The 15766-nt window shown below is 40.1% G+C and overlaps 1 protein-coding gene across 1 annotated transcript in view; it reads left to right on the forward strand.

Moving 5' to 3' along the window:
* The first annotated feature begins 6047 nt into the window (after positions 1-6047).
* emilin3b (elastin microfibril interfacer 3b) overlaps positions 6048-15766 on the forward strand; it is a 39243-nt gene continuing 29524 nt past the window's right edge. Inside the window, exons 1-3 of the mRNA XM_043710597.2 lie at positions 6048-6660; positions 7071-7196; positions 13200-13363. Of these exons, the coding sequence (XP_043566532.1) occupies positions 6482-6660; positions 7071-7196; positions 13200-13363 (469 nt within the window). The 5' untranslated portion in view covers positions 6048-6481. The remainder of the gene's footprint in view (positions 6661-7070; positions 7197-13199; positions 13364-15766) is intronic.

Below are 15766 nucleotides of genomic sequence, written 5' to 3' on the forward strand. Positions count from 1 at the left end.
GTTTAAAGCCTTAACAAAGATGAGTGTATTAGCCAAATGTGTTTAATTCTGATGCTATCAATGCGCTTGAACCTAAGCTGATTTTTTTTTGCATATATGACTGTTAGGTGTAAGTGGAAGCCTTTTGCAGCTTGTGCACCCGACTGGAGTCTGGTATGCATGGTGATCAAAGACGGAACTGTGAGGTTGCATGAAGACCTGGCTTGATGAAACAGTATGTAGGAAACAAGCAACACTTTGTAACTAGCAAACTTGTTCAGTTCTCTGGTAAACAATATTGTTTAAACTCCCAAAATAACTGCAATTATAAAGTAGGGGAAGAAGTCAAAAGTGTAAAGTTTCAAAGCAGTTAAACAAATGCTTCCTGATGGCTTAGTCAATGAGTAAGTAAGCTATATTGACAAAGTATGTCCAAGGAGTTTTTTGATCTCACCTGGGCGTTATAACTGATCACAGCAGCCCAATTTAAAGAGGCAAAAATCAACAGGATTTGCAAACATGATTACTATCCAGTAGTGTCCCGTTGGAACATTGCATGGCAAAAAACAAATTGAATAACTTTATGAATGGCCTGAAAACACACAATATCTGTGCTCACACTATGGACAGGTACCAGAAGTCACCTGTGAATCAGTACTTGTCAATACTTAGTGAAGCAAGAAAACTAACAAGGAAGGAAAAAAAACCACAATCTTGTTTTATTTATGGACTGGAGCCAATTCTTTTAGGGCGGAGGGATATGGTCTGAGTTTATGGAGAAGAGAATAGAATACAATCACAGAAATTATAACAAGAATGAGAAGCTTTATTTATCGGAAGAAATTTGAGAAAATGAAGGTTGATTTTAACTTGGCCCACCCAGGGGCTAATAATCACTAGTGGGAATAATTGTTTGGACTGCATGTATTGCTTCATCACAATTAATTTCCAGAGCTTCTCATCCTTGTATCTGTGGATGTCCAAACAAAATTATGTGACTGCAAAATTTTAATCACACATCAACCTTCATGCAGCAGTTCAGTCTCAATGTAAATTCCTGTGTAAGTGTATTCTTTGGCTCTCGCATTCTCAGTGATTGCAGGAGTTATGCTGCTGTCAGTTTGATGTACATTAATTTAAGTCACAAATTGGACATCTGGTTTTGGCTATGTAAAGTCTAGCAGTTGTAAAGAATTTGATGAACCTTTATTGCACATCTGTAGTAACTGCATTTGGCACTTTCTCAGAGGAATGCACGTTGACCTTCTGAATACAGCTCAATTCTGGACATTGATTTTTAGAGAAGACAAACTCAGCAATAATGTTTAACACTGTCAGAGTGCAGTTTCACTAAAACCTACATTGTAATGCAGAAGTCAGAAAACAATTAAAGAGCTAACCTTAAGCTGGCTACAAATTGGGCAGTGCTTCACCCCGTCAGGAAAATTATCTCATATTCTCACATTTCCAACTTTTTTTTAATGTGTCAACTAGCAGCAGAGCTCTGCATGTGTATGTAGAACCACAAACACTGAGCTCCCTCTTGGCCAGAGGAGTTAGATTCACAGCCAGACAATATAAATTCACAGCTGCCAGCTGTAAGCTCAGTAGCTAGAGTATAACCACAGCCTTAAACACCAACCATGAAACATGACTCCCATGAGTTATTGATTATTTTTCATTTCAGAACATGTCCACTGCCCTAAAGCCCTTTTTAAATTTTGGGATAGTCCAGTCGATATTCATCTGTCCGTTCCACCTTGGGAAATTTCAGGTGTCACACCATGCTGACAACCCCCTCATTAAAAGTTTGCATATGGCATGCACATGCATAGATTGAGATTTGATCATGAAGTGTTGATAATCAAAAAGAAGTGTTGCAGTTGATAATTACAATCAGTTTCACAAGTGTGAGTAGTGAAACCTAACGTGCTTTGTTTACATGATTGGCCTTCTGAATAGAATGCTATCTACTAAATAACCCTGAAACTTCTTCCTTCCTTAGAAGCTCAAGGTTTGTTTCATTAACTTTCATTTTATTACAAATTTCCAAGAAAACAATATCTTTAATGCTTAGTCACATGCATCACCAAAAGAATGTAAATTTCAAACGTGGAGTTACACCAGTGTTTAATAAAAGATTTCACTGAATGTATCTTTTGCCCAAACATTCCTTCATCTAAATGGTATCATGGTTTTATTTCTTTAACAGCACAGCCCAAACCTGGGTGGCATGATGGCACAGTGGTTAGCACATAGACCCAGGTTCAATTCCAGCCTTGGGTAGACTCTCTGTGTGGACAAAGTTAAAAATCACACAACACCAGGTTATAGTCCAACGGGTTTAATTGGAAGCACACTAGCTCTTGGTGTATCGCTCCTTCATCAGGTGATAGTGGCGGGCTCAATCTTAACACACAGAATTTATAGCAAAAATTTACAGTGTGATGTAACTGGAATTATACATTGAAAAATTGATTGTTAAGTCTTTCATCTGTTTGAATACCATGATAGTTTCACTTCTTTCATGTGTAAATCACAAAACCTTTTTTTAAAAAGTTGCATTCTCAGGTTAGCTGTTAACAATGGGTGATAGCTAGACAATATGTTGAAGGTGTTAGGCCCCTGTGTTCTCTGTCTATGCCATGATGTTTAGATTGATTCTAATCTAAAAAGTGACTGTGGAGTTTGCACATTCTCTCTGTGTCTGCGTAGGTTTCCTCCCATAGTCCAAAGATGTGCAGGTCAGGTGAATTGGCCATGCTAAACTGCCCATTAATCAGAGGGAAATGGGTCCAGGTGGGTTACTCTTTGGAGATTCGGTGTGGACTTGTGGGGCTGAAGGACTTGTTTCCACACTGTAGGGAATCTAATCTCTATGAGCTCAAAGGTCATGGGAACACCATCATCTTCAGGATTCCCTCAAATGCCCACACCTTCCTGCATGAGATATGTATCAACATTCCTTCCATAATCTGGTTGATTTCCTGGAACTATCAACGTCATACAGGACTTCAGTGGTGAGAAGACAAATCACCACCACCTTCTTGCAGAATATTCAAGGATCGACTAAAAATGCTGTCCTTGCCATCATCCCCATAAAGATTTAATTTCATCTGAAGGATAAATTAACGTCTCTTTGAAAATTGAATCTTTAATACAGAAATCATTTTTGCCCAAAAAACTGTATTAATAAAATTTGTAAAAGAATTGACAAAATTTCAGATTTGACATTGCATTGGTTAAAATTTGGTTCCATTTCTTTAAATGTACCATGTGGTGTTCTGAGAGGCCTCATCACACTTACAATTGAAGATATATTAAATCTATGCATTTCATACCACAAGTAAAGCCTGAGTGGTGTTGGATGAGTTTTGTCCATGAGTGTCCTATTATGAGAGCCTGGGACCTTGCTGTTGAACTTCTATGGTGGCTGTATCTCTCAGCATATGATCCTGACTTTGCAATGTGCCAGTCTGCAACATTTGGTCATGGATAGTGCAGGACCACCTTTCACAGAGCTGAATGTCTTCCAGCAGTAGAGTCATAAAGTCATAGAAATGTACAGCACGCAAACAGACCCTTCGGTCCAACTCGTCCATGCCGACCAGATATCTCAACCCAATCTAGTCCCACCTGCCAGCACCCGGCCCATATCCCTCCAAACCCTTCCTATTCATATACCCATCCAAATGCCTCTTAAATGTTGCAATTGTACCAGCCTCCACCACTTCCTCTGGCAGCTCATTCCATACATGTACCACCCTCTGCGTGAAAAAGTTGCCCCTTAGGTCACTTTTATATCTTTCCCCTCTCACCCTAAACCTATGCCCTCTAGTTCTGGACTCCCCGACCCCATGGAAAAGACTTTGCCTATTTACCCTATCCATGCCCCTCATAATTTTGAAAACCTCTATAAGGTCACCCCTCAGACTCCGCGCTCCAGGGAAAATAGCCCCAGCCTGTTCAGCCTTTCCCTATAGCTCAAATCCTCCAACCCTGGCAACATCCTTGTAAATCTTTTCTGAACCCTTTCAAGTTTCACAACATCTTTCCGATAGGAAGGAGACCAGAATTGCACGCAATATTCCAACAATGGCCTAACCAATGTCCTGTTGATACTTAAAACTAAGAAGGTCTCCAATGTGTAACTTTTAGCCTTATGCTGTATGTTTTACATTATAATTACTACAATGTTTAACTTCTAAGTTTGTTCCTTCTTTTTACCTTGTTCTTGAGATTCTGTGCCTGGGCATTTATATCTACAACGGCGCCTTGTGTGGTGACATTATACACTTCACTGTACTGTAATTGCGTGCTTGAGAATCAAATGAGAATCAAATTAAGTCATTGCTTGTCTCAGTGTTATATCATTTGGGAATGACCCATACAGCAGAACCCTGCATTCCCCAAACCCCTGGGGATCAACCTCAACCAGGAAGAAACTGCAGCTCTCTGCAGAACTTCTTTGTGATGGTACACTCTAGAATGTGGGCCGATGATTGTTACTAAAGAAAATAAAAAATGCGGTGAGATTGCAGGGCGTTAAGGGTTCTTTAAAATCGGTAGAGATGAGCCGACCTGACAAAGGATTTCAATCAGTCTGGTCAGGGTGTGTGACAGAAAAAAAAGAAATGATTGGCGAAACTCAGCAGGTCCGGCAGCATCTGTGGAGAGAAAGCAAAGTTAACGTTCCGGGTCCAGTGGCCCTTCCTCTGAACACTGTACAGCGTGTGTTTGATTTCTAATTCAATAGCACATTTCCTGGTCTAATGCTCAGAGGTCCGCCTCTGTAATTTACAAAGTTTGGCTCCGATTTATTCATCACCGAGCGCGATACTCAAATGTCAGTGATGACCACGCAACCCCGAAGCTGTCTTCCAAATAGTTCCCGGTCGAATTATTGCTCGGGGTCAGATGCTCAGATTTCTGTTTCCCCCCAGCATCAGAGAACGCAGCACCTTCGAGTGGCGATGTGGTATTATTAATGCCTGGATACCCTCTCCCTGTCTGAGACGGTATAACATTCCTACGTACTTCCTAATGAATTTGTAATCAACCATTAGGGCAGTGATTATCCGGGCTTTCTGGTTACAATAAGAAGAGATCTCATAATGTGACCAATTTCTGGCTTACGCCAATCATTCTGCGCTAACTGGTTCACAGAAATTCCATCCAAATTTTAGCCCAGGTAATTATTTCGTCTTTCAACCCCCCGGGAGTCAAACCGCGCCTACAGTGAGTGACTCTGTCTAACTGGGGAACTGTCACCACATCTGAAACAGTAACTCTGATTCTCTCCACAGATGCTGCCAGACCTGCTGAGCTTTTTCAACAATTTCTCTTTTTGTTTCTGATTTCCAGCAGCCGCAGTTCATTCGCTTTTTTTTTAAAAGAAAAGTCTAACTAACCTCTCCGCTTGACTTAACTAGACTGGGACCAGAGAGTTGTTCACTGTGGCACAGCCTCAGTCTAACCTGGCTCACGGGACTGAAGTCATTCATGTCGTTTCACTCTCTCCTCATGTCTGGCACATTATTAGACAATCCAATGGTGTCAGGTGGTGTTTAAAAAAAAACAAAATCATCTTCCATTTTCTTTCTCACTGTCGCCGAGAAATATCTGCCGCCAAGTAACCCAATTTCCAGCATCAAATAAAAACATGCCTACTCAGACGTCATTGCTTTTTTATCAAAATCTTTTTACCCAACCCTCCGCCCCACCCCCCCTCGAATTGGATAATATTTCTGCCAACTTGTTCGCCTGCGATTTCTCTCCCTTTAAATAATCTGCAATCAAACAGGAAGGTAGAGAGGAGGGCGCTATGAGCTTGCAACAGCAGTGTACAAGGGGCGGGGAGAACATGCTCGCCTTTAAAACGGGGGGGAAATCTGTGCCTGAAATGAATCTGTCATTCCGAAGAGATCAGAAAGTTCACTCCTGCCCCGTCGCGGGAGTGAGGGTTGAGGGGCTCGGTGTACCTTGAAGGAGGGGGCAGAGTGACTGTTCCCTCATTGGCAGCGCTGGGAGGGGAGGGGGGGGGGGGGGGTGCGATTGCACTAAATATTAACGAAACGCCCACTTCTGCACGGGTCCGCTCCTTCTTGGAGGTAGAGGCGGCCAGCGCTGACAATATCGAGCTGGAAGCGTGTGGCTCATCGCTCGCCTCAGCTCTGAGCTGCTGACCTCTCGTCTCCGAAAGCCAGGACTCACTCCCTGCACACACCCACCCACCCATACACACACACAGCCTCCCTCCATCCATCCCCAGCCCAGCCCTCTGCACTCCCCTCCTCAGCGCTGACTCCGCTGACACTTGTAAACTCTCAGCCGGACCACTTTGGTCGTGAATTCCGCAATCTCACGTCTTCTTCATCACCTCCACGCTCCCCCTCACACACACACACACACACTCAGAGACACGCACCATTCCCCAGCCCCGTGTGTGTGGCTGTGAGAGAAGCGGTAGCAGGTTCCAGCTCGCCTCAGTGAAGCTCTCAGCATGCTGGAGAACACGCCGGGCTCCGGTCCTGTTATCCTCCCTTGCCTCCTGCTGACCACCATCCTCCTGGTCCTGACTGACGCCAAAGGCAGCTTCTACGCCCCTTACCGATATAACCTTTTCACCTCTGGGTCTAGCCCCAGTCTGAAAGGAGCGGGACGAGTCACCGGCCGGCACAAGTGAGTCCCTTTTTTAAATTTTTTTTTGCTCAAGAATTCAACAATTCCTCGAAGCGTCTGCAATGCGAAACTTCTACATATTTGATGTATTTTTTATGCATGTTGTTGCTTTTTTTATTTGCATGCTAAACGCGACGGGAAACAGTACGCACTTCTGATTTGATTCCCACCTTCTCACATCGTAAAGCTTTCCAAGTTCTATCTCCTGATCTATGTAGGAAGAACACATTTTATGCTCGATTGAAAACTGCACGTGCTTTATTTTTCACAAGAAAAACCTCGCTGGGGTATCAATCCGTGTCTTTGTTCAAAGTTTCATTTCTGCGAGATGGGGAGGAGGCGAGAAGTTGCTGCTGTAAATTGCTGAGACAGAGGGAACAAAAATAAGTGTTTTTTTTTCCCCTCTGCAGGAACTATTGCGCTTATATTGTGAAGAAAAATGTCACTTGCACAATGCAGGATGGGACAGATACCTATGTGAAAGCGGAGTACCGCCAGTGTACTTGGGGCCAGCTGAAGTGTCCAGGAATGGTCATGTAAGTTTTCAAATCTCTAAACCCTGCGCCAACACCACATCAATAACACAGGAGGCGTCCGAGAGGAAATGGGCTGATAATTTGCAATTACAGCTCATAGTCTCTGTATATTTGTTTCCAGTCTAGCGGTGCCTGCGAACGCTGTAGGCATTTTTAAAAAGACCTTGTCGCAGTAGAATGCACTGTCCAGATTTATGGGGGTTTTTTTTCGGACGGCACCCTCCATCCATCAGGGGGGGAAAAAACACGTTTTAATCTGGGACAAATCATTTTCAGTTGGGGGGGGGGGTGGTTAAATTTTCCAGTTGCGAGTCGCCTTTAAATTCAAAACCACATCTGATTTTTCATGGTTTCAAAATAAACCTAGGGTCGCTTCACGTGCACAAAAGAACACCAGCTTTAAATGACTGCTTTTGTGTAGCATTCAATGGAGGATTGCGCCGAATGCTTTGAGCTGATTAAAACTTGATGGTTGAATGTTCCTGGCTTAATATTACTGTGTTTTCTCATCCTGTGAAAGTTAATACGTTCGACTGTTTTTGTTTTAAAAAAAACTGAATTGTTTACGTACCTTGATATAACAATTTGAGACTGTTGCTGCAAATTGACAAGAAAAAAACCCAAAATGAAATAAGGCTCTGAGAAACTGCACTGCTGAGGGTCACTGCTGTTTGAGTAAGGGAAACTTTCTGAGCAGCGGCGCAGTTCTGCCATCTGGTGGTCAGTAAATGACCACGGTGTGTCCTCCAGTCCAAAATCCACTCTCAAAAAAATGCCAGGTATTTTTCACCGGAAAATACCTTTGACGGCTTTAATGACATCGATATGATTTACCGCCACAATTACCCATTTAAATGTCATTACATTCATTTCGTGATAGAGGTCGCATTGAACAAAGACTCCTACTTAAGACTGAACTTGAAAGAGTAAATAGTGCTGCTTGGCACATTTAATCCACTACATTACAGTCAAAGCAATCTTTTGATGGAGGAAGATGGAGTTTCTCATTGTGTAGCTTTGTTGGATACGTCGAGGAGAGATTGGAAAAGCTGACTTGTTCGCCTGACAGCATAGGAGGTTAAAAGGACATTTTTTAAAATCAAAAATAGAGGGATTTTCATGAAATCAAGAGAAATTGTTTCAATTGGTAGATAGACCAGTAACTAGAGCACACAGACTTAAGCTCATTGGCAAGAATTAGAGGGATAATTATGAACAAAAAATACAGCTTTTATGTTACATCTGGAATGCAGAGCCTGAAAGGGTGCTGCAAATGGTATACATTTTACAAGGGAATTGGATATTATACTTGAGAAGAGAAAAAAAATCAAAGTTGTAGGGAGCAACAGGGATAAGAGTGGGATGACTTTGATAACCTTTAAACAACTGGCCAGACATAGAGTTGTTGAGATGCAAAACAGACCCTTCGGTCCAACTCGTCCATGCTGACTAGATATCCTAAGTAAATAGAGTCCCATTTGCCAGCATTTGATCCATATCCTTCTAAGCCCTTCCTATTTACGTCGATATAGGGAGCACCTTTATTGCTAAGTCAAAGTGTTGACATAATTATTGGCAATTAAGCACAAAATTCATGCTAAATCTAGCTGGGTGGGGAGGGACAGTTGAGGTTGGGGGTGGGGGTGGGAGGTGGTAAGGTATTGCAGTTGAGCTGCTGATATTTGGGTGAAATTTGAAGCCACAACCCATGTGCACATAGCACTCATTTAAACCTCCCTTAGTAGGTTCTCTTGACCCTCATTATGTCAACTGCTTGACCTGGTTCCATATGCGGTAAAAACAATGACTGCAGATGCTGGAAACCATATGCTGGTTCCATATTGCAGTATTCTATGATTTGCTTGTCTAGTACAAGAAGGTGTTGTTATCTCAACAGACATCTCTATGAAGTCGTAAGGATACCACTATAGTGGCATAAGTCATAAGAATGTCATTCCAATTTTTGAATGAGACCACTTTCAACTGAAAAGCAACGATCGGACAAACATTGACTGGCACCAGGAGCACAGCAGTTGATGATTTGTTGGGTATCAATGCAACCAGTGAACGAGATGCAGAATATTAGAAACAAGCCTGTGTTTGAGAAGGTGTTGCATATTAAGTCATTATTTTGGCCAGGTTCTATTACTAGCACAGCTTCCAAAAACTGAGCAGATGCTACCACACACCCTAAAGAATGAAGGGCAGCTGCTGTTGAAATGCAGGTTGGCTACTCGTGCAAGTTGGACTGCAGATGTTACATCTGCTGTAGCAGAAATTTACACAATGTGTTTTCTAGTTCAAAGCCTTTTTAAAAAATATTTAAGCTTTAAAGAAAACAAATAATTAGTCATGTCAGATGCTGTCAGCAGTGTAGTAACATATATCTTAATAGGAGTAATTTCATATCCCAGAGTGTGTAAACAATAGTGTCTACCTTAGCAGTCGCGTAAATCAAAATTATAGTGGCTTATGGTTTCCTGTATTGATAGCAACCAGAGAAGCTTGCATATTGTGTAACTATTCCTTATGATATTGGTTACAAATTTATTGTTTGCAGTTTTTTTATGTAGCAGAAATGAAAATCAGTCATACACACTTACTACAATTATTCTAATGGCCACTTTTCACCTCCTGTTCCAATAAACACTGCAACTAATAGCTAAAAGAAGGGCTTAGTGTGGTCTTTGCATTACTGCTTGCTGTCGACATTTATATTTTCCATGAAGTTAAACATTTTTAAGTCTGATTTAAAGAAGGGACGGAATATTTTCATGCCTTGACTAGTGAGAAGTCTTTGATCTCTAGATAAAGACAAGGGAAGATCTCTGAAAAGATCATCAGCTAGTCACATTTGGTCATTTTTTCCTTGGCATGGTACTGATAGTTGGTTAGCAAACTACCTGTAAACAGAAGCTAGCTGAGAAATAAAGTATAAAGTTAGAATGATACAAATAGCAGGCTTCTCTGACTGAAAACCAGCCATGCAGTATTATGACTGTAAAGTTCTTCACTATATCAGTTAAGCTTAGACTGCTTATTGGAAAGGAATTGAATTGGCTAAGTCTGACTCTTATTAAAACTATTAGTTGACTTGGAACTTTGGATTATCATAGCGATGAGACTGCATTAGGATTCCAGTTTGTCTTCAAAGAAATAACAATCTAAGCAGAATAATGATCACACCATTAGAGTTGTTGGTAACTTTCCAAGTAATCTCGCTTTGAACTTCAACATCAAACCCAGGGCATTCAAAGTAATCATTGACTTCTTTCCATAAGTAAGAATTATAGAATAGAATCCCTACTGTGTAGATAGAGGCCATTCAGTCCTTTAAGTCTACACTGACCCTTTAAAGAGTATTTCTTCCCCCCCGACCTAATCCCTACCGGATCCCACTTTTACCATGGCTAATTCACCTAGCCTGCACAAATCTGAACGCTACTGGGCAATTTAGCATGGTTGATTCACCTAGCCTGCACATCTTTGGACTGCGAGAGGAAACTGGAGCATCTGGTGGAAACCCATGCAGACACAGAATGTGCAGACTCCACACAGACAGTCACCAAAGGCTGGAATCAAACCCAGATTCCTGGCTCTGTGAGGCAGCAGTGCTAACTACTGAACCACCATATCACCCAATATTATGGTGAACAAATCTTCCCAAATATTTTACCCCAAAGTACCTATTGATCCAATTGGGTCAATTCACTTTACAGACTTAATTTAGAGAAGAAAAATCATCAGCTACATTTGATGTTAAACTATTTATTCACTGCAGTGTGAAACAGATGCTGAAATAAAGGATAGTTCAGTCTGTATGTTCAGATTCAAATGGTCTCAGGATGCTATTTGATGACGAGCAGCATGTGAAATAAAGTTTAGTGACTATGCCAGCTGAATTAAGTGAGATTGCACTTCAAAATTAATTAATTAAGTAGTTGTACATTGCAACATGGTGGGGCTAAGAATTAGCATTTGTGTAGTGCTTGTCAATCTTACACGTTACTGCGATTGGAAATTAAAATGTGAAATTTGGATTCTAAAACTGCTTGAGGATGGGTGGTATGTTTAGTAACGTGAAAATTATTTTTCTAAACAGAAAGTGAGACTGCCATAGCTTTAAAGCACCAGTAAATTCAATCACTATTATTCAATTCAAAGTCTCAATATCAGAAACTGTCATTATACAGGGTACTATATTAACATATCTTGTAATGGTCTCAGTGCAACAGTTAGTTGGTAAATTCTTCACTGTTGGAAAAAATAACTCAATACCTTTGTTAATTATGATTGATTTGAAATGATTGCCAATAGAAATGACAGTTCAATAGTATTATGAACAATGCTTTGACGTGCAAGTGTAAATATAACAAAATATAAATATTCATCTACACACTAGATTGTAAAGGTTAAAACTCATTAATTTGAATAAACATGAATTGAAGATATTTAATTAGAATTAGAAAGTCAGGTGTAAGCCTCTTATGCAACATAACCTGGCTCATATTTGTTCTCTTTGTGTGTTCTCTTGCTACTATAGTTAATGAAAAACATATTGTTTCATTCATTGGGCTATTTTTAGTTGCTTGAGACAGCTGAATAACTTTGAACCTCAATAAAATGCTGAGATCTACTTGCCAACTGTCATTTATTTGAGTTATAGTAAGGATATTTGAAAACACGGAACTACATTCAAAGTTGATTAAGGACACTTGGATCTGAGATAATTTTGCACGTGTAAGGGTTCAGCCAGTCACTCCCTCCAAATATCAGCAACAAAAGTGTTTTGTTACAATATGGATCAAGGTGGCAAGTTTGTAAACTGTAAAAAGAAATTGCAAAAGCATCAAGATAGCAGCTTGAAGAGTAGCAGAAAGGGTGGTTCATTCTTATAATAAGTTCTGTGGGTTATTCAGGATAGTGGACTGATAGATTGCATTTTTCATTCAGTGAATTTGCAGTCAGGAATATCTTTCAGCACGGATATCAAACTTTCATTCCAAACTCTCATGAGAAATACATCAAAAAGTCTTACTCTTCACTGTCTTAATCTTTAGGGGTGTAGGTTTGCTCGCCGAGCTGTAGGTTTGATATCCAGATGTTTCATTACCTGGCTAGGTAACATCATCAGTGGCGACCTCCAATTGAAGCGAAGCTGTTGTCTCCTGCTTGCTATTTATATCTTTCTCCTGGATGGGATTCCTGGGGTTTGCGGTGATATCATTTCCTGTTCGTTTTCTGAGGGATTGATGGATGGCATCGAGATCTATGCGTTTGTTTATGGCGTTGTGGTTGGAGTGCCAGGCCTCTAGGAATTCTCTGGCATGTCTTTGCTTAGCCTGTCCCAGGATAGATGTGTTGTCCCAGTTGAAATGGTGGGTTTTTTTTCATCCGTGTGTAGGGCTACGAGGGAGAGAGGATCGTGTCTTTTTGTGGCTAGCTAGTGTTTGTGTAACCTGGTGGCTAACTTTCTTCCTGTTTGTCCTACGCAGTGTTTGTGGCAGTCCTTGCATGGAATTTTGTAGATGGCGTTGGCTTTGTCCATGGGTTGTACTGGGTCTTTTAAGTTTGTTAGTTTTTGTTTGAGAGTTTTGGTGGATTTGTGTGCTACTAGGATTCCGAGGGGTCTTAGTAGTCTGGCTGTCATTTCTGAAACTTCTTTGATGTATGGTAAGGTGGTTAGGGTTTCTGGCTGTTTGGTCTGCTTGTCATGGTTGTCTTAATCTACACTACCACTGATCAGGTTCTAGATTAAAATTAAAATACTGTGACAGCTTTTATATCCACAGTCTTTCCTGAGCCAATTTGTTTTGGAGTAAAAGTTCAAAGTAAACAATGGCTGACTAAATTGGAAAACCAGGGCAAATTTATGTTTTCACATCATTTTCAGATTAGTTACACACAATTATAAATTACTGTTATATTTAAATGATTAACGTTTTAAATCTTCAAATTGTAAATAACTGTTTATTGATCAAAAATAATCCTTTCTCCACACAGGTATCGAACATTCTACAAACCCAGATACAAAATAGGATACAAGACTGTTACAGAATTAGAATGGAGATGTTGTCCAGGATATTCTGGTGATAATTGCCAGGAAGGTTCTACAGGACTGCCTGAACTTGTGCCATCACACCCTGGACCCAGAAAAGGTTATTATGGTGAGTTTGAATTTCATTCAGGAACTTTTGTCTGTATTTTCTGGAGGTACGTAATGTTGTTTTACAGGTCTTTGGGCCCTGAGGCTAGTTACATTTTAAGGTGCAAAGTAATCTTATCTGTTGTGGTTCTGTTTGCCGAGCTGGGAATTTGTGTTGCGAACAGAACAACAACAAACACCCGAACTACAAATCTTCTCCCAAACTTTGAGTAATCTTATCTTTTTTGACTGTCAAATGATACATTTTTGTTAATTTGGAATAAACATAAAACAAGGCAACTGACTGAGATTTAATTCAGGAATGGCCAAACCAAGATATTTCTGGCTACATTATTTCTGTTTATTTGAGTTATTTGAAAAATGCTCCCTTTGGTGCTGTTTACTCAATGAGGATGGATGTTGGGACTGATGTGTGAGGAGAGGTTGACTGACTGGGTTAGGATCATTTTCGCAGGAGTTCAAATGAATGAAAGGGGATCTTATAGGGACTTGTAAAATTCTAAAAGGCTGAGATAGGTTAGATACAGGGAGGATGTTCCAGATGGTGGGTGTGTCCAGAATCAGAGTTCAAAGTCTGAGGATTCAGGGTAGAACATTAAGGAAGGAGATGAGGAGACACTTCTTCACCCAAAGAGTGGTGAGCCTGTGGAATTCATTGCTACAGGAAGTAGTTGATACCAAAACATTGAATGTTTTAAGGGGCAGCTAGATATAGCATTGGGGGGTGAATGGAATCAAAGGTTATGGGGACAAAGCAGGATTAGGCCAATGAGTTGGACGGTCAGCTATGATCGTGATGAATGGTGGAGCGGGCTTAAAGGGCTAAATGGCCACCTCCTGCTCCTATCTTCTGTGTTACTATGAGAGATAAATTCTGAATTAGAACCTCAGGGTCTGTAAATCTAGTGTCCATGGCATGAGGACAGTTCAACTGAAAGGGAAACATTTAAATATTGGTCTGGAATTTCTTACAATGGTGTAGCTATGTTAAAACATACTTGTGAAATGCTCCATGATTCTCATTTAGAATACATTGGATTTTGTCTTTAAAAAGACTTAAAAGTACACAAATCAGCATTAATTGGGGTTTGAGTTGAAGACCCAATGTATAATACTGCATTCTCTATCTCCTTCTTTATGATTGAAAATTAAAGCTCATACTCATCAAACCACCCTTTAAAAAGATTATGATCATTAATTAACATTTCAAGAGTATATAAATGACTGTTTCAGTTTTCATGTAACTACTTCTCATACTGTTAGGTTTCTGTTATGAGAAACATCCAAATTGACTTTAAAAAGTGTAAGTAAAATAAGGATGATTTTAAATCCTACAGCTCTTAAAATTTTCAGTGTACATTTACAGCCTGATAATTGGGAACAGCATTCATGAGCAATGGGGTTTAGCTAATTTGTTCCGGTTTATGCAAGACGTAGCTGTTGTTTTTGTGCAACGTTTAAGTAAATTTTAAGCTATGATGTGGAAATGTTGCTTTATATAAACATAGGCAGTTCTGCTTTCATTGGATGAAACATTAATATTGTAAAGAATAGATGTACAATCCAATGTTTTGTCCATTTTGGTATCGTCCCATAAACAAATAGTAGTAGAAGAAGAAACAATCTCATTGTATTTGGTCATTGAAGTGCAACTTAAGTGCATTTAGGAAGTAATAATGAAGATTTGAAGGATAAACCTGATCTTTGGGCAGTCTCATAGAATGGGCCATTTCCCACATCTAATTGCCATTGATTTGGAAAAATAAACAGGTAGCATCTAAAACAAACTGCCAATGCACTCTCAAATTTCACACCATCTCCTGAGTAATTTCACCAGCTTGAGTTTTTTCCAGGATAAAGTTTTAAGTGCCACATTGTTTAATAGGAAAATATTCTTAATTTGATAGGGTGATGTGGGTACTCACGATTATACTATATTGAGATATTCTCACAAAATCTAAAAAATTCAAATCTTAATATATGAATTGCCATTAAAGGTAATTTGTATAAATTCATTTGTAGTAGGATCTGCCCTGTAGTAACATGATTTTTTACAATTGTGCAGTTCTGGTTACCACACTGTCTGAAGTAATGGGGAGGCTTTGGAGAGAGTACAGAATAGGTTTTCCAGGATTAGGCCTGGATTGGCATGCGTCAGCTGCATTGGAGAAGTTGGACAAATTTAAAATGTTTTTACTGGAGTATGGGAGGCTGTGGAGCGACCTGATAATGTGCTATAGGTGTATTGGTAGTATATAAAATTACGAGAAACTAATAGAGTGGATAGTTGGAATCTTTTTCTCAGGGTCGGGGAAATGTCAAATGCTAAGGGGCATAGGTTTAAGGTGAAAGAGGGCAAGGTGTAAAGGAGATGTGTGAGGCACACTATTTACACAGAGTGGTA

Source organism: Chiloscyllium plagiosum, unplaced genomic scaffold, assembly GCF_037043375.1.
Source record: "Chiloscyllium plagiosum isolate Xiang-an unplaced genomic scaffold, Cpla_swu_hap1 HiC_scaffold_15, whole genome shotgun sequence".
NCBI lineage: Eukaryota > Metazoa > Chordata > Chondrichthyes > Orectolobiformes > Hemiscylliidae > Chiloscyllium > Chiloscyllium plagiosum.